Source organism: Alligator mississippiensis, chromosome 1, assembly GCF_030867095.1.
Source record: "Alligator mississippiensis isolate rAllMis1 chromosome 1, rAllMis1, whole genome shotgun sequence".
Classification (NCBI taxonomy): Eukaryota; Metazoa; Chordata; order Crocodylia; family Alligatoridae; genus Alligator; species Alligator mississippiensis.
The window spans coordinates 198,900,597-198,920,117 of NC_081824.1; the positions used below are offsets into that span (position 1 = coordinate 198,900,597).

The 19,521-nt window shown below is 40.9% G+C and overlaps 1 protein-coding gene across 3 annotated transcripts in view; it reads left to right on the top strand.

The window, feature by feature from the left end:
* Window positions 1–19,521, top strand: part of EPAS1 (endothelial PAS domain protein 1) — a 121,863-nt gene that overhangs the window by 62,574 nt on the left and 39,768 nt on the right. The window contains exons 1-4 of one of the 3 annotated variants that reach the window (XM_059718777.1): window positions 106–191; window positions 2,459–2,649; window positions 17,827–17,978; window positions 19,130–19,214. In XM_059718777.1, the coding sequence (XP_059574760.1) occupies window positions 2,601–2,649; window positions 17,827–17,978; window positions 19,130–19,214 (286 nt within the window). In that variant the 5' untranslated portion in view covers window positions 106–191; window positions 2,459–2,600. Of the gene's footprint in view, window positions 1–105; window positions 200–2,458; window positions 2,650–17,826; window positions 17,979–19,129; window positions 19,215–19,521 lie in introns of those variants that run through there. The other 2 variants (XM_059718769.1, XM_006272174.4) reach the window with 2 other exon arrangements.

Consider the following 19,521-nt stretch of genomic DNA (forward strand, 5'->3'; position numbering starts at 1 on the left):
TCTCATCCATTTATGCCAGACACATACTACTATTGAAATTATTAGGATTATGTATGTATCTAAAGATAGGCATGTGCTTATTTACTGTCTTTCTAAATGCAGGTTCTGCTGACCTGTTTTGAACACACCTTCACTGCCAACTAACCATTCTCAGACCTCTATAAAGACAAGCATCTAAACTGCTTCCTACAGTAAGCAAGTACGCTGCTTGGCAAAGCCGCAAACACCTACCAAACCCTCCTATTCAAAATAAGCTAATGTGTAATAAATTGGTCTCTTCTATTCTATATAGATCCTGATAGTGCACTCATCAGCATAGCATCTGGGCAAGTTCCAGGAGTGCAAGAAGTAACATGAGTAACATTAGTCACATGTTATTTGTTTGCTTATCTTTTTTCCCTGGGGAGAATAGTGTGCAATGAGTGCACTGTTTTGGTAGATTATTTGTGTTTTGTTTTGTTGGGTTTTTTTGGTTGGTGGTTTGTTTGTTTTTATATATATGTTGCTATGTATTTATATTAGAGAAGGCAAGACCACAAATATCTTCACTCATAGAAGGCCACACAAATGGAGAGCTTGCTTTAGTGAAACTAGAAATAAGATGCATGCTAAACAAATCAGATTTTCTGAAACTGAGAGGGTCATTTCTTCTAGCTCATATTATCCAAAATATACCATTAAATGACAACTCTGTTATCATTGTCTGACAAGAAGAAGGAGCAACAAATTATGCAATGGCCACACCTACATGAGATGCTGACTGTGCACTCGTTACTGCGGAGTCATTTAGTGCTTGTATAAACAAGTTACTGTGCAGTAGTGTTGCCGAACAGCTTTTTCCTATCGCACGACGATACTGCGCAGTAGTCACAGGCTCTGTAGGTAAAATGACTGGCCAAGTGGCAGATCCTTGAGGTACCTTTGTTGAAGTCAGCGGAGTTGTACCAATTATTGAGCTGATGATTTTTAACCTTATTTTTTTAAGAAGGAGGAAGCATACTCTGTGCCCTGAGATATAATTGCATTTTATAAACTATTGTGGAGGAATCAGTAAAATTTTCTCTCAGCAAACCACCCCTCCACAATTGTGTGGCAAACACAGCTTTTGTGTTCCTTGTGTTCCTTTTGTGTTTAAATTTAGCATTGTGCCCCCTGGTGGATTAATTTTGCGCACTCTTATAAAACATCTTAATTAATTTCTGCTCTTCTTGATATTTATAGAAGACTGGCTGTGTAGGCTGTGCAGTTTCACTGGAAAGAGAGTACATGTTTTGATGCACGAGACATAGAGACAGATTAAATTTTACCAAGTGGCTTTATTTGATGCTAGACCATTTTTTTCCCCATTTCACAGTCAATGTTTTTTCTGTTAAAATTTCTTCTTTTTCTATGTGGCAGCATCAGTTTTAGAACCAGAGCATTTGTGTGGCTTCATTGCCTATTACTTTTATTTTAATCAAGTAATGGCCTCTGCAAATTGTTATATTTAGTAGTAGAGCAACACGTTCTGAAATTGCTCTGACTTTAACAGTGTGCTGAGTCTGCACTCGATATTCAGGTCTACAGACAAACTGAAAATATCTGAATTTAGCTTTGTTAAAAATCAAAACAATTTTTGAAATCTTTTTGAAACATTTTATTGAAAGATAAACAATGGAAGTGCCTGTGATCTTCTGTATTTAATAAAACAGCCACCCAAGGCCAACTCTTGCTCCCATTGAAGTCTATAGGAATCTTCAACTTTTTTATTGTGGTGTCTTTTTCCTTGGCTTTTTGTAAGGAATCAAAGTGACATCACATCCTGTGACAGTGGCAACACGTAGTGGGTGCATGGGGGTACATGTGCACCCCCTGGAGCACCGGTGCTCTCCCTGACTGGTTGCACTCGCCGCTTAGGCAGTGGGCGGGAGGGGGGGCAGACGGGGGCAGGCAGGGAGGGTGCCCCCCCTACAAGTGCTGGCTGGGGAGTGGAGCACCAGAAGTGGCCACAGCGATCATCTGTCTTGTGATCAGCCGTGTGGGACCCCCCCCATCAGTGAGATTGGTCGTGGATCACTGACTGGTTGCTGGGGGGGAGGTTGGGGCAGCACGTGCCTCCCCCCAACTAAGGCGGCACCAGTCACCCATGTCCTCTGAAATCATTTACTGGTAAGCCAGATGGAGAACTTGAGAGTGTAGGTTGTAGTCATGTTGGTCTAAGGACATAGGCAAACAAGGTTCTTTGGTTGGATGCGATATCTTTTATTAAATCAACTGAATAGTTGGAAAAATAGTTCTTTACAAACTTTCAGTCACAAGCACCCTCCTTCAAGCATAGGAAGAGTCTGCTGGTGTTTGTGTACTCTTTAGGGGCAAATAGAAGCTTTACTGCAGAACTGCTTCTTAAATGAGAGATATAAGATTGAATCTTTTAACATGTAACTTCTTTCTCAAGAGTTGTCTTTTTTCTCACCTACAGGAGCAGCTCAGAAAGGAGGAAGGAGAAATCAAGAGATGCAGCAAGGTGCAGAAGAAGCAAAGAAACAGAAGTATTCTATGAATTAGCTCATGAACTGCCCCTGCCCCACAATATTAGTTCGCATCTGGATAAGGCATCCATAATGCGTCTGGCAATCAGTTTCTTGCGCACCCACAAACTCTTATCCTCAGGTAAGTCCTGTATAAGAAATGGGGTCAATGTAAATAGACACAAGAGTGGAAAGAGCATACTTAATATCTTTTAATGCAATAACTTGAAGTAATAGTGGGATGTGCCAGAGTATGTTATGAGAACACACCTAGGTATACTGGATCATAACTCAGGGCAATATAGGAAGTTTATAGATCTTAGAAAAAATTGCACAGTTTTTATCGTCGTCAAAAGAATTATTGAACCTAAATTCAGTATAATTTTACATAGGGTAAGAAATACCTCCTAAAATGGTTAATTAAACTAAAATATTTTATATTTCAATATTTTAATCATAATTAAAATGTCTACATTATAAACTGCAGACAATTTCTGTGTTGAGAAGTCAATCTTCATTTGGCATGGAAAGAAAGTTTGCATAAGTGCATTTAGAAGTTTGCTCTGAAACTATGATTGTCCAAAAGCTTTGTTATAGGATTAATTGTATTACACACTGATTATAGTTGGCAAGTAGGATAATATTCAGGTGGAGTTTATGCATGGTATGTTAAAATTCCCAAGGCCACAATTTTAATTCTGTTTAAAATAGAAACTATATACTTAGTTCATATTGGAGCCATGTGAAAGTTCACATACATAGTGTGTTGGATTTCTTAGCCTGTGTAAACTATGGTAACATTTTGGAAATGTTATAATCTTCACCAGAATTTCTAAAAGTGTACTGCTCAGGGCTGTCAGAGCAGCACTAGAAATTTATGATGCCAGCAATGTACAAAGTGAATGAAAGCAAATATAAGAGCAGTTTCCATTCTTCTTTATTCTGATTTGTGGCAGAGGCTACTCCATACATTTAGCATTATGAAACAAAACATTAAAGATGTGAAATGGTTTCACTTCTTGTTTGGAGGCAGGACAGTTTGAATATTACATTTAGTGGGATGTGAAGAAGGAACTATAACACTTGAAATCAAGGTTACTTATTTCTTTGGACTAAACAATTGTAGAACTGCATGAATAACTTAACAATTGATCTGAATCTTTACATATTTTCTATAATTATCAGATCTTGCAGGTCATAAGTCTTGAACTTTTTGTGATGACTTTCATATGATGACTTCCAAAGCACTTAAAATCCAAGGGTACATACAGAAGTTACATTTAGATAGACCTAACTACAGTTAGGTTGATCTAAATGCCTAATTGTACAAGTTTTCATGGATGTTAAAAAATGCCAAAAATAGCTGGCCTGATCTAAGTTAGTTCACCTACAGAGGTGAACTAACTTAGATTGGGAACAGATTACTGCAATCTACCAAACACTTATATACATTTAGACTGAAGCCCAGAGGCTGGGAAGCCCAGCCACTTGCCCCAGCCCTAAGGCTGCATTCTTTCTACCCCCCTGATGCCACTCCTTGGCAGCCAGTGTCCCCCTGTGGGAAAACTAATTTCTTTTACCCTAAAGATAACCATTCAGATAACATTATAAGCGTGTTTTTGGAAGTTACAATGAACTATTTTCCAGTTTTTTTTCTCATCATCACAAAAAGATACTTGGTACACCTGGCAATTAATAAGGCAAAGAACTCTTTTAAAAATGACTTAAGTCTAATTTCACAGTTGGCAAAGACATCAGAGAATACCATATTTCTTCTAGTGTCTTTATAGACATTAGCTTGAAGTTTTTTTGACTGTTATGAAAACTAATATAGGCATAATTTATCTGTAATGTTGAATCCAAATTTGAAAAGGAGGTGGCAAATACATATTAGTTAATTTGTATTGGAATACCATCCAGCAACTAAATGCACCTGCCAATGGCACATTAGTTACTAGTGGAACAACCTATATGTTAATATTCCGACTTCTTATTTTTCAAACCAGCTATAAATTTAACATTAAACCCAACAACAACTATTACATTTTTAATTTTTACTGTATGAAGTGCATTTTTAGACATCAAATGTATGCAGAATTGTCAAATAATTTCTTAATGCATTCATTTTTGGGTACCTAACTTGAGAAAACTTAAAGGGGCTAATTTGTAGAAAGGCCTGATAATCTGCCCTCCAAGAATCAGAACCCATTAAGACACCTTAAACTGGACACAAAAATCAGTGGTCATATCTAAAAATCTAGGCCCATTGCTGTGGTATTTTCAGTGAGTGCACCTATACAAGATGCCCACTGTGCGGTAACCTGATACAACTGCACAGTAGTATCATGTGGTAAAAACTATGCTGAGACGTTACTATGCAGTAGCATTATGGTACTGTGCAGTAGCATCACTTAAAAGGTGTTTGCTGGTGCTACTGCACAGTAACTTCGGTTACTGCACTTTTATTTTGTACTTGTATTATGTATTATGAAGATGCGCCCAATATAAATGTATTTAGTCTGCTCACCTAAGAGTTAACGTAGCTCTGAATATTGGAAACAATTTTACAAAGATTATTTGTTTTAGAATCCAGTCGTGTTAGTGATGTTAGTACATCAGATACTTTTTTTAAGTCATTTTCTACAATAAAGGAAAACTTCCTTTCTACCAATATGCTTGTCATTAAGGGTAATAGCATACTGCATTAGAGTCAATGGAAAAATGGCTCCTAAGATGAAAACTCTGACTAATATCTTAATAATGTTGATCTTCAATACATTTGCATCAATTTTTAAATTATTTCTTGACGTGAATAAGCATGTGCTTCTCCAGGTTTTTCTACAATTATGGCTTTTATAAATAAAAATCTGTATGTCACAGTATCTTATTTACTCAAATTCAAGACACCTGGAATTTTAAGACAAACCCTCCCCCCAATAATTAGGTTCTAGACTGGAAAATTATAACACATTTATACATTTTACGTTTCTAGAATCTGATTATTAGAGAGTTGTCTTAAATTTGTCCTTCATCCGCTGCAGTGAGAAAGCAGTGGCAGGAGGGCAGTGGTAGGGAAAGCAAGGGTGGGGAGGGGCAAGTGGCAAGGAGGCAAATAGTGTAGAGAGCAGGCAGAGGCCCCTTGCCTCCATGTGCCTTACTCCCCTGGTATCTGTGTCCCAGTGGCTGCCCCTCCACCACTTACACCCCTGTTTCTACCTCCCTGCCACTTGCTCCCCTAGTTACCTGGCCCCATGCCATTTCCCCAGCACTCTTTGCCTCCCCTTTCATCACTGTCCCTGGCTGATATGAGCTGAAGGGGAGTCCCAGAGCTGTTCCTGTTCCACTTCTGCTCTGCACTGCAGGGACCAACTGTGTGGGGAGCCCAGGACAGCCAGGGACAACATCAGAGGCATGCAGGTTCCTCCAGGGAGCAGAGACTGGAAGGAGGAACCTGCGTGCTGTTGTTGCTGTCCCTGACTGAGCTGGTCTCCCTGCAGAGCTGCACCCTACAGCTCCCAGCTGCAGTGGGCTGACTCCCAACTGATGCGGTCACAGGGGAGCAACAGCCCCTGAGCTGTTCCTGAGCCATGCTGCAAGGAGAAACTATGGCTGTATGTAGGTTCATCCTTCCCTGCCTAGTTCTCCTTCCCCGCTCCCACTTTTTTCTCCACTGCTGGCTGGGAGCAGGCTGGAAGGAGAAACCTTCACACAGGAGTGGCTCTGAGGCTTCCCCATGCCTGTGTCAGCTGGGAGCCAGACTGCTCTAGCTGGTGCTGTAGGAAACGGTTGTGCAGGGAGGCTGGCTCATCCAGGGACAGCAATAGTGGTGCCCAGATTCCTCCTTCCAGTATCTGCTTCCTGCCAGTGAAGATAATGGGGTAAGGGGAGCCAAGTAGGGAGCACATGCTAGAAGGAGCAACCTGCGTGCTGCTGACACTGCCCCTGACTGACTTTGGCCCCCTGGACCACCAGTCCACACAGCTCCCAGCTGTTCTAAGACAAGGCTTTATTTTCCCCGTGTTTCATGGGAAAAAAACCTCATCTTGGAATTGAATAAATATGATATTAGCATTTAAGAATTTACCTAAAATGATTTTTGTCACTGTAGACAGATGGGTAACTGGTAATATGGAGCCCTTTGCTCTATAATAGTGATGTAAACCAGGTAATATTTAAACAGCATAGTTTTTTTGGATCAGTTAATAAAAATGCCAAATAAGAATTAGTTTCTAATTCATGGTACTTCCTCACCCAGTTATGAATGAGTTCATTTTTGCCAGTATGCTGTCTACAAAAGTCTATCAAATTTAATAAAAAACTATAGCTCCAATACAGCTTCTGGCTCCAACATGGGCAGGATTACTGTTAGTCATTTAAAAGTTCTGAAAAATATATTAAGCTAAATGAAAACTGGGTTTTATGAGAGATTGGACCACATTCTGCTGTAACTTATACCCGTCTAAATTAGTAGTAATTAATAGATGTAGTTAGATGCCCAGTTCTCATTGACTATCAGTGACAGCTTGCTATCCATTTATTCCAGGCACCTTGAAAATCCCAGCCAGATTGTGAATTTGGTGAGAGTTTGAGATCCAGTTTTCTGAATCACTCAGCACTCCCAATTTCCACCAAAATTCATGGGAATTAAAGAGGTCAGCCCCTGCAAACTGTTAACTGGGGAACATGTTACACATGCTGTAATGTCGAAGTGGTTTTGTTTTGGTTTGCTTAGATGCCTGTACCTTTTGCTAAAAAAAAAAAATTAAAGCTTGAATAATAACAACAGTGCTTAAGCAGGCAATACTTTTGTACTGGGCTGCCTTTTAAAGTATTTTTCAAATTGAATTACAAGCTAGTTCCACTGACATAATGTGTGTATATAAATGCAGCAAATATTATTGTAAAGTTATAATTAATTTAAAAATAAGTGCATCCATTTAAATCTAGTTTATATAAAATGTCTAACCTAAACAATCAAGGCTGTTCCCAAAATGACGAGATAATGTCCCAGATCCACAAAGGGACGGTTGCACAGTGATGCTCATCATGGCCATGCTTACACTGTAAGTACCCAGTTCTAGAACTGCAATTTACAATCCTGAGAAAGGTGCCTACGTTCCAAATGCCGTGACTGAGGAGCATTAGATGTCTAAGAATGGGATTCACAGTGTCCACCATGCTGAGTAGGGAGTGCAGGAGAAGGGGTTTCTAACCTCACCAATAAGAAATTGACTGAAGGAAGGGTTGTGGAAGGAGTAACCTGCGTGCCTATCCCTTGCTGACCCTGGCTCCCTGGATCACTGGTCTGCACAGTTTCCAGCTGGGGTGGTTTGATACTCCATTCTAAGACGAGGCGTTCTTCCAGACTGCCTTTCTTTCAGACTTCAACACTTACCTTTAGCCTTGAATTAAGCACTTATGAGGGGTTGGTAATCACGGCCCAGAACCACCTCCTGGACTTAGGCATCTAAGCTGTTCTTGTTGGTACAGACAATTGATTGACATACTCCTTTTTTTTTAAATATGATGGCAGGAGGGGAAGGTGGAGACAGGCCTATCTTTTATGTAATACTGCAGTAGTTTGAGCACTTGCTCAAGAAGTGAGAAATTTCAGCTTGAGGCAATTCTAACCCATACTCCCCCATATCCCAGAAGAGGCCCCTAATCAGAGATGGGGCATTCTCCATCCCTCCTGGTAAAGCTGGGCCACTGTGTAGAAAGGAGTGCAAGACTGATAGGGGCAAAGGATGAGTAAACAGGGAGCATGCCTTCCTCTGGGAAGGAGTGGTGCTGGGTTCTGGTCCCTACTTCCAGCACTGGTCACATATTTTATCCAATGATTTAAGGGGCATATGTAGGTTGAGACAATTGCTTCTTATGTAGGCTGTAGTCTTGTAAATTCTCATTTCTAAGGTTGCCTACCAGACAGTATCATCTAAAGTAATTTCTGTGCATCTAATTGAGGTATTCTAAAGGAATTAGACTACTTTGATTGTTTTTCTTTTAGGGCCAAATACTGTTGTTACTATAAATCACTGGTAATTCTACTCAGCTTGACGGAAATCCTTTTGATTTAGAAACCTCATATCATCAATAGAACTTGAAATACTTCCAAAACATCTAGGTCTTATACCGCACTTTCCATTGACAGATCTTAAAGCACTTAGTAAAGGAGATCAGTATCATTAGCCACACTTTGTGTATTCTCTAACAGAGACCCAGAGAAGTTAAGTGATATTTGTCCCAGGTCCTTCATCAAGCCAAGTGCAGAACCAGAAACAGAGCCAAAATTTCAGTGGTAGGACCTTGCCACCTGCTCGATGAAGCCCCTTTGAAAATCCCAATTTCTGAGCATAAGATTACAACTCAGCTGAAGTCATTGAAGGGTCTGAGTTTGCTGCTTTGTGTCCTGTCACAATAGGAAATAGCTGGTTGCATATCTTGGAGTTCAAAAGGGTAAAAAATACCAGCTTTTGCTTTATAAAAGATGCTGCTTTTCTTAGTAATTTCCCTTTGATTTTCACAGTAGGCAATTCTGTGTGGGAACGTTGGAAAGGAAGCCTTTAACATTTAAAAATGTAGGCTGCTGGTCTGATGGCCTGATTGAGATTAGTATCAGAGGAAGTAAACTGAAACAATGGCTTTATAATATTGTTTCCAGGTTGTCCACAGAACAGAACACAATATAATCAAAACTTTAGGCAAAGTAACATTTAATTATGATTATCTTAAAAATGTTATGGGGTCTTCTAATTATGTTGCCATGATATATTTTACTATCTTTCTGTCAAATCCAATCATGGTAAAAGATGCTCTGACTAATGGTTCAAAACCGAAATAGTCAAAAAGTTTGAGGCCATTTATTTGCATTATTTGTCTTGAAGGCGTTAGAATATGCACTTTAAGGACTGGTGTTTTTTCCAATGCACAGAGAACAGCAGAGTCTATTTAGTAGGCCATGTTAAAAATTAGCTATATATGTTAATGCTTGTTGCCAGTAGCCAACTGCATACCGTGACAACTTTCACAAGAAAAGCATCACGGGGATCACTGCTTTGCACATCCAGAACTCTAATTGACGTCAGGGAGCTTTGTCTGTCAGGGCTGCATGATGTGGCCCATATTATGCCAGGCTCTTTAGTCCTGCTAATCAGGCAAAGACTATTTTGTCAGCTTTCCCTTTGCCCATTCAAGTGGGCAGACAGACACCTGGGAGACTTTTCTGTGTAGCAGTCCAGCAGAGGAAACTGTCTGGGAGTTGTTTCTGTGCAGAGACAGCAGAAGAAACAGTGAAGGAGCAGGGAAGCAGACAGGAAGTTGTTTCAGCGAAGGGAGGCTGCAAGGAAGCCAGTGTAAAGTTGTTTCAAGGGAGGGAGACAACAGAGCTGGAAAGCCCATGGGGAATGGAAGGGAAAAAATAGCTTTTCTGTATGGATTTAAGGAATAGCATACAGTGCTATACAGAGCACTGATTCGGTCATTGTTTACAACATTTAGACACTCTGCACCTAATCTGGGACCAACGTAGCCTAGAATAGTGCTTTAAAAATAATGTGTGTGTTTGTTTGCTTTATTAAATTTAAAAAGTAACTCCCTTCATTGCAGTGTGTTGAATGTTTCATTGCCTGAACTTCTCTCTTTTGAGAAGTTGCATTGGAATGTGCTGTCAGCCAATGACCGGATCCTCGGAGGCAGGGAGTGAGTCCTGAATATCTGTAGTGCACATTGATTGCCTCGGGAACTGAAGGGTGTATAGCACCTTACAGGATCAGCCCCTAAATATGAATGGATACGAATGCTTTGCAGCAAATAATGATAAAATACATGTTTTTCTAAAAGTTCAAGTCTTTAAATGAGTCTTCAAGATATTGAAAGCATACAGCAGCACTTTTCTGATGTATCTGTACTGTGCTTCTATGGTGTGCCTTCCTAATGCAGTTTGACAGAGGGAGTGCATGGATCCTTCTAAGGACTCTTTTCCCATTCCAGCCCAGATGCCGTTTTTTTAAGGAAGGAGTAGTTAAAGAATTTCAGCTGCTTAGCACAATATCTAAACCGTATTTCAAATAACCTTCTGAATCCAAAGTAAGAGACCAAGCACTGAAAATTGAATCCATGTCATACCAATATAGCAACTACCAATAGACCACACGTATCCTTGATATTTCTTTGACTTTAAAATATAACATATAAGCCAGTTACAAGGTGTCTGAAAGAGTACAGGCTTTTCCTAAAAATGGGAGAGGAGCTTTCTTACACCTGAACAGTTATTTCTTGAGCAAGAGTTTGATTTTGAGCATACAGATTTGTTCCAGAAGGTTGGATTGAAGGAAATGAGCATGCATCTACGGAAAAAGTGTTCTAAAACTTGGTAACAGTTCACATCCTGACAGCAAGAATAAATCAAAGCTTGTTTATAAGAACTATTTTTAGCTTAAAAGAAGTTTATTACAAACATTACAACAAGTATTTGCTGTAACAGCTCAAAGATGATTGATTATTTGCATTTTTCTGTGATCAAAGTAGAATTGATTGAAAAGATATAGCAGACTGACATTTGTCAGACTAAGGAATATCGTCTCATGGGGCAGCATGATCCAGTGGAGAAGGCATTAGACTGGTACTGAGGGCACCCAGGTTCTGTTCCCAGGTCTTCCACATATCCGGTCCTTCATTTTAAGCAACATTTCTCTTCTCTTGCTTCTCCACTCTCCCATCTTCCATCATCTTGTCTATTTTAGATCACAAACTCTTGGGAGCATGGATTCTCTCCCATGTGTTGTCTTGCATAGAGTGGCTTCAGTCTTGTTCGGGCCTTTAAGTTTAGCCACAATACAAATAGGCTTATATTAAATTCCAGTAAATGTAATGGGTAATTTGACCTTTATTCCCAAATAGTACTTAAGAAGATGCCATAACTACTAGGGCCATGTGAAGCTACAGGTGCCAATTTGATTCAGAGAAGATTTGGCCTGATTCAGCAGCCAAATCTCTGAATCTGAATCGAATCGGGAGACCAATAAAAAGGTCCAAATCAATTCAAACCTCTCCAAATCTATTCAAAAAAGATTCAGATAGCTTCAGAGAGATTCAGATATCTGGGCAGTCCACCCTCACCGCCACAGGGAGCTGGATCCGGACTCCGTGCTAGTAAGTAGGGGGCGGGGTGGGCAGGTGCTGGAGGAGGAGGTAGGGAACCATGGGGGGACCCCCGCCAGGCCCCATCCCCTACTTGCTCCCCCAGCTGCCCTGAGCTCCCCCCAACCCCCGCCCGCTCTCCCAGCCCCATCAATGGCTGCCCTACCCTGCCCAGTGTTCCAGCTCTTTAAAAACAAAATTAAAAAGCTCCACACTCACCGGCTGCTGTAGCAGCCATCAGGGTCTCTGGGGGCTTGTGGTAGAGCCCCTTGCACAGTGGGGGGCAGCGAGGATCACCCCCCCCCCACCTGGCAACAGCCAGTGAGTGCGGGGCTTTAAAAAAAAAGGTGCTGGGATGCTGGTGCCAGATAGGGCAGCCATTGGTGGGCTGGGAGAGTAGGCGGGAGATGGGGGCTCATGGCAGAGCCTCCAGCACAATACAGGGCAGTGGGGATGCGGGGGCCGGATGAGGCAGCCATTGATGAGGCTGGGAGAGTGGATGGGAGATAGGGCCTGTTTGATTCGGAGACTTGGCGGTGGCCGAATCTCCAAATCAGATTCAGCCGAATCAATTCAGGACAGTGATTCAAATCACTGAATCAAATCACTGTCCCCTGAATCGGCCAAATCCAAATCCAAAGCAAATACTAGTCGCTTCACACACGCCTAATAACTATTCCTCAACCATTGTTAAAAGGGAAAGCGAAACAAAAATGTTTGGCATATCCTCTTTGTAGAATATTTCATTCTTGTTTCAAAACAAAATTAGTTTTTTAAACACAAATTGAGTTAATCCTTTCTAAGACTTTGAGAAATCTGGACAGACCTTTCTAGGGCACTTGTGTCTTACTAAGTGCTATTATGACTACTATAAATGTGAGTTAAAAAGTTATTCTATTCTACCTTTCTGTTTTCATTTGCACCCAACTTTTAGGTGGGGATGTTATGTTATACTGTGAAGCTGAACATTTTCATACTTAAATTCCAGTTCAGTCCAAAGGTAAATTGGCCAAGAATATTTAAAGCAAAAACCAAAGAAGAGGAGCTTCTCGCAAATGCTTGCATTAAAAAATGGACTTTATCCATGTGTCTGCCAAACTGACCTTCGATAAAAGCATTGTGGATTTTTGTCATTGATTTCTAGCTTGTCTAAATGTACAAGTTAAATCACTTTATCTAGAGTTAGTGGGTATTTGTAGAAAATGCTTGCATCACAGCTCCAGGCACTTTTGGTTCATGCATTTGTCTGTGCTGAGAAAATGGCGGCAGTGCACTTTTGAACTAAAACATCTCAAAGGTAGTCGAGGCCTTGGATAAATACAGGAGTAGGCTCTGCAGGTTTTACACATCTTTGGAAACAACAGAGTATATTAGCAGGGCACCTGTCCTGGTTGCAAATTTAGAGGGGGCACCAGAATGGTGGCCCCCCAGGGAACGTGCCACAGGGGTTCATGCAACCAGTGTGTTAGGGGGTTTGCACTGAAACAATAGTAGCTTAAACCTGGCACAGCAGTAGCAGCCCTGAGTCAGGATGCAGCATCCTTGGCAGCAAAAACTACAGTGTGAGTCTCCAGAGTGAGGTAAAACTCTCTCAGGACCCCCTCCTCCTTTCCTGCACAGCATACCCCTCTTGCCCAGGGCATCTAAGTAACTAGTTATGCCTCTGACCTATGGAATCCATTGACTACTGAAATTAAGACCATTTGGTTTCTTGAAGGGTTGAGCCACTCTCTTGTACTCAGATAACTCTTAAAGGTTTTGACTCTAAGGGCATGTCCCCCCATTTGGAGGCATGCAGTTGCTGTGGCAAAAATAGCAGTGGCACAAATTTGTGCTGCTGCTTTTTGTTGCTGTGCACTTCACCTGGAGTCCTGGGGGCCTCCTGAGGCAGCAACAGCGCCAGTCTGGCCACTTGGAGCCTGGGCAGCAGGCAGAGTGTGGCTCTGGCCAGCCAAGCTCCGTTCCTGGTGGCATATGCTGCTGCCGCATGCACCACACCGCTTTTTTCAGTGGTGGGGTTTTTTTGACACAAGGATCGCCAGTGCTTTGAAGTGCTGCAAACCACATGTTCTTACTCATCTGGACACGACTTAAGGATCCAACTTAGCAAAGTTAATTATGTGCTTAAAGTTAAGCATGTGCTTAAGTGTGTTATTGAGTTGGGGTCTCTGAAGTCTGATCCTGCAGCTCTTATATGAATACTCCAGTGCAGTCATTCTGTGTGCGCGCGCGCGCGCGCACACACACACACCCACACCCACATACAAACATGTATGGAAAAGTAAACTTAATCAAGTAAGTGTTTGCCTTTTCCCTGTGGAGACACTGAGTGTTTGGGAATACAAAAGACTTTTGAATAGGCAGGCTCCCTGTGTTTGAATGGCATGATGTTTTGCTAATGCAAATTTAATGAGTTGGGAAAAAAATGAGAAGAGAGCCTGGGGTTAAAGCTGAAGAGTCAAAAAAGTTAGGTTTGCTGTGAACACACACTGTATGGTTTGTTTTGGGTTATGGCCATGGCTCCTGCTGAGTAAACTATTTGCTTCCGGGCAAGTTAAAAACCTTGACATTCTGTTAGCAAAAGAACACTACTTGAGAAACAGAGAGTCACTTGCATTGTTTTTAACTAGGTATTATGGTCAAAGTGATTCAAATATATTACTGTTTATATTCTGTAGGGCAATACCATCCTTAGTGGAGCTCCAGTGAAGTCAGTGGAGTTATAGCAAAGAGGAATTAGCCCTGCATATTCAATCTGAACCATTATGCACAAATGAAATGACCCTTGTGTGTTACAGCTAAATCCTGCCCTGTACAGGAGGGCTAGGGACATACATTATGCAGAAACCAGGTTAAGTGATCAGAAACTGGTTTAAATCTGTAACACAACAGATATTCAGTGCACATAAACCAGTTTGAAAATGCCTGAAACTGGTTTGAAATAAACCTGGTTGGATGTAGTATCAGACTTAACTGATTTGGGTCAAATTGCTTTATGCAATGTCTTTCTAGACCCCTTGCTGGTTTAAGATAAACCAGACACCCCCAGCTTCCTGGCATGCTCTCTGGGCTGGGTGGGGCTCTCTGCTCCACAGCAGAGGTGGCCCCTCCCTTCTGCTCCCTGGCTCCAGATCCAGCAGAGACTTGAAGGCACAGACCATCTGCCTGGCTTCTCCCTGCTAAACAGGAATTATTCCCCCCTCCCCTCTGCCTTATGCAGACACCTCAGCATAAGCTAGCAGACCACATGCTTTTTGGAGCTAATCAACAGGTAGCGTAATGTGCTTCCTTGGACAAACTGTTTAAGAAGAGCTGTTTAAAAAGAGCTCCATTAGTTAATGGAGAGAGGCTTTGTTTTCTTAATGGGTTGATAAAAATTGAGTTAGGGGTGATAAACATTCCCTGCTGGGCTGCTTTGGGGGGGGGAGGGGAGAATAATCAGAGCATCCTGTCAGGATGCCCCCCTCCCCCCCCCCCCCAGCTCAGCCCTGTAGAAGGGAGGGAGGGCTGCTCTGTTGCCTCCCAGCTTCTAGCCTGAGCCATTGCAGGCATGTGACTGCATTTCTGGAATGAAAAGGGAATGTCTATCAACCTCCAAATTGGTTCAAGCTTTGCAGGCTAGACTAACCTGCAAAGATTGAATCAATTCAGGCTCAGGCTTTTCTGAACGTCTGTCCCTGGCCAAGGAGATGGAAAATGGATGGAGGATGACTCTTCTTTGTGAATTCCCAAAGCATACAACAGCAGGGGCATAATAACTAATAAGCTCTCCAGTGAGCTCTAGGATTGGTCTTGACTACTTTCCTGCTGGGCATTTAGGATTCAGTGTTTCAAAACAGCAGTGTATGGCCACTGTTATTTGTAATCCCAATTTTTTAGTCCCCCTTGGGCTATTCTATCCTGGCTTTCTCCTCGTATCTTAGCCAATTCCCAGTGCATCCCTATGCTTTACCCACTGCAATTGCAGAAGCTATAAATAGAATTTACCTTATATTCTTAAATAATTTAATTTATTAGATAAAAATAAATGTAATGTTTTATCTTGGTTTCTTCCTTGTTAACATATAAAAAATAAGTACCTTGACACCTTATAAAATAATACCTGCTTTGTGATTCCAGAAGGTAACCAAAGTCAATGTTTTTTATAGGGACGTGAAGTAGGGGAGGAAGATGAATCCACCATCACTTTTATAAAAGGCAGCAGGAATTGGGGGTTGCGGAGGAGACTGAGAGTTCAACATTTCCTTTTATTAATAAGCTCAAAGTGTGCTTATTGACTGGAAAACAAACTTGGCACATTGAAGCTGTAACACTAAATAAAAATTAAGGAAATGATTGTTCAGGCGCTTGTCTGTATGTAGGTCAGTGTTGGTGCCCAGTGCACTCAAATTTAATTTTTTTTTTCAGTCATCAGTGTCCATTGGGAGCTGCATCTGTGCCTTGATTATTCTTGTGCTCCCAGCCAAGGGCAATAAAGGGCAAAATCATAGAGCTGCCCCCCCGAGATCCTCTTCAGTGCGCATGGCTATGAGCTGATGCTTGAGATTTTCTGCACATTGCATGGCTTCTTCATTGTTTTAACTATTTAGAAGTCCAAGCTTATTACTCAGTCCTTTGATAGATTTCCCCCCTCCCTTCTTTTCTCTAATAAGCCTGCAGCTAACATATTGTAATTACCTACCAGGATGTAATTATTACCAAACATGATTATTTGGATTTGGATTCTGTACCAAAAAGTGCAGATATAATAACAGGATTTTGTCTTTGACTGCTGAAAGTCAACTTGTGCCATATATCTGTTCCCCCCAAGGAGCCTGTAATGCTGCAAATACAGATTTCAGATCTCTACCTACCTCAGTTGCTATGAGGAGGTCCTCTTAGCTTCAACCATTTGATCCTTAAAGAATTACAAATTAAAATTGAGGACCATCCATTTGAAAGATAAAAACTTTTCAATATGAAAATGAAGCTTTACACTCTCTGAAGTACTCATACCCACAAGGAGATCTGTAGACATTTTAACCCTCACCAACAAAGCACTCCAAGCCTAATTGTTATATACAGTGTAAGTATGTTTCCTTCACAAAGAGTGCAAACTTACCTACATATAGGCAGCTGGCTGATTGTTGTAAAGTCATCTCAACTCAGAACCAAGTCCACTCAGCAGGATTTCCATCTTTTCACCCTTTTATGGGATAGGTAGGGGAGGGAAATTCAACATTAACTCTCATTCATTCATAGTGTTTTAGGAAATTCTACCATGACAGTGACCTGTCTTTCCAGAGAAATATTCTAAGACTCATTTGACCATTCAACCCACTTAAATACTCATATCAAGATATCAGTGAAGACTTGTCTCCAATTTCTCAAGACTTCTGGTTTCTTGCACATACATAATTCAAACTTCCAGAGTTCACCTTTATTACAAGGGTGGTTAAAGACTCTACACATTAGTATGCCTCAATTAGCTATGTCACTGTATGTTTTACCTGCAAATCCTGTCATAGTTAAATTGATGGAAAGACCTTCTGAAAGCCTACTGTTTTACTATCGCAACCAAAGTTATTGGCGTCTCCATGCTGAGTTCAGCAGCCATTTAGACAACCTTTACAGACAAGATATATGGACTCCCTGGAAATCTGACTTCACATACATGTTTTGGAGATAAGGGCCATTAGTTGAAAGTGTCCTCACTTATGAAAGGTCTGTCAATTCAGATCTTATTCCATGACATTCATCTTTGCTCGCTACTATGCGTCTGGTAAAATTGAGTTTCTGTATTGTCAAAGGACACGGGGAATGGTTGCAGTTGCCCCACACTTTTGTCTCTGGTTGGTGGGCTTAGGCACTTTCAGGGTGCAGGCACAGCCCTCACTGTACATAGGTAGAATATGTATGAAAAAAGCATTGAGACGAGCCACAGTTACTGTAAAGGAAGTAAATGTTATTTCACCTGTACAAAAGACATCTTTACTTTCTTCCTAATGGTGAAGAGTATATGCTGATGGTCTGCCTAATCACCTCCACCTCAGGGGAGTGAGAATGGACTAGTGTTATAAAAGTAGCACTGTAATATCAGAAAAGGCAGATTTTGCTTTTTTATTGGGTGTGATTTTATACCAAGCAGAAAAATCATCATTCTGAAAACTCATTATTTTGGCCCCTTTGCTTTTTATTTCAGTGTGTTCTGACATTGAGAATGAACTAGAGACAAACCAGCAGATGGACAACTTGTACTTGAAAGCTTTGGAGGGATTTATTGCTGTGGTGACACAGGATGGAGACATGATCTTCTTGTCAGACAACATCAACAAATACATGGGCCTTACACAGGTAATCTGTTCCCTAACACGTTCTGGTAGCTGCCTTTGAAACCTAACTCCTAAATACTTGAAATGTGCCTAGTTGGTGTCACTGGAGCAGGAACTGGAAGCCAGATGCTTCCTTTCCTAAGGGTGCGCACCCTAATCGTTAGGCTATAGGTTGATGCTCTTCCATTCTCTCTCCTCCACTCTTTGGCCAAATACCTATTTAAGTGTTTCATATGAGGTAGAACATCACCAACAGCTATGGGTGAGGGAGATCCATGAAGAATATCTGTAGCTTAGCTAGAGAATTTACATGGATAGTTGGTGATGCTCTCACATATGCTGCAGCCACTGTTCCACGTATTTGGAGCTGCAAGATTTGTAGAGACCATTGGAATAATAATTTGTAGAGTCTATCGGAGATGAGCAAACTCATATCCTGTGCCTTGAGCTGTGTTTGCCCTTGGCCTGTCTTTCCACATGTTTTGGAGAACCAGTTCTTCTCTTTCTGGTGTTAATAGGCAGATTCTGTCCCCTGTCATATGTCTGTCCCCTGACGTACATAGCATTGAGAGGCCCAGATCCCACAAGTGATTTTTCCAGACAGGAGGAGACATCATCCATGACAAAAGCAGGTATTCAAATGTACAGAATGTTAAAGGAACATTAAAAAGCCCATCCATCACCTTGTCCGTTCAAGATATGAGTTACTTGTCATTGTAATGGTTAAATCAAAGTAAACTCCATCTACAGAGGGTAGACTACAAATTGATTGCTGATAAAGGAGACTGGGCTTAAATTATTCCTGACATAATGCACACCCTTACAATTCAAGAGAGTTGCATTTAGCCAGTTGTATCTTCAATTGGAGGCCTGTTGTCTCTGTTTCCAATATTTTAAAACCAAGGGTTCAGCTGGTGCAAATGGATTGAGCTCTGTGGTCTTGGTTACTTTGTTGCCAATGGCTAGGTTATAGTTCTAAGATTAAAAGTTATTTAATTTAGTCTTAGTACCTGCAGATTTTTTTGATTTTTTTTTGTTCTATACCTGTAGACAGCAAGTGAAAATTTGAGGTCTATTATACAAATTTGTCTTTTTGTCTGTATTGAATGAATATGTGATCCAAAAGCTTTCTGAAATATTAAAATGTGTTTATATGTAAATATTTTTCAACAGGTGGAATTAACTGGGCACAGCATTTTTGACTTCACTCACCCATGTGACCATGAGGAAATTCGAGAGAATCTGAGTCTGAAAACTGGTAACCAAAAAAAAAAGTATTTTCATTTTTTGCTTTTTAAGTAGATACATACAGTAACTGACAGATAGGCGGTATTTGATAATATCCATGTCACTCATGAGCAAGGGGGAATTTTCATTCTTGGAATAGTTTTTAACAACAGCAAGAGTTTTGAAAACAGTGAAAAGATTGGTTTTGTATGACTGTGCTAAGAACCTGTTTGTTCTGGTTCTTTCGTGTCATCAGCTTAAGTTGAAGAATCTTCACATGAAACCACCGTTTTTAAAGATTGTGTTACAAGTTAAAATGTATGGTTACAATGGACCTG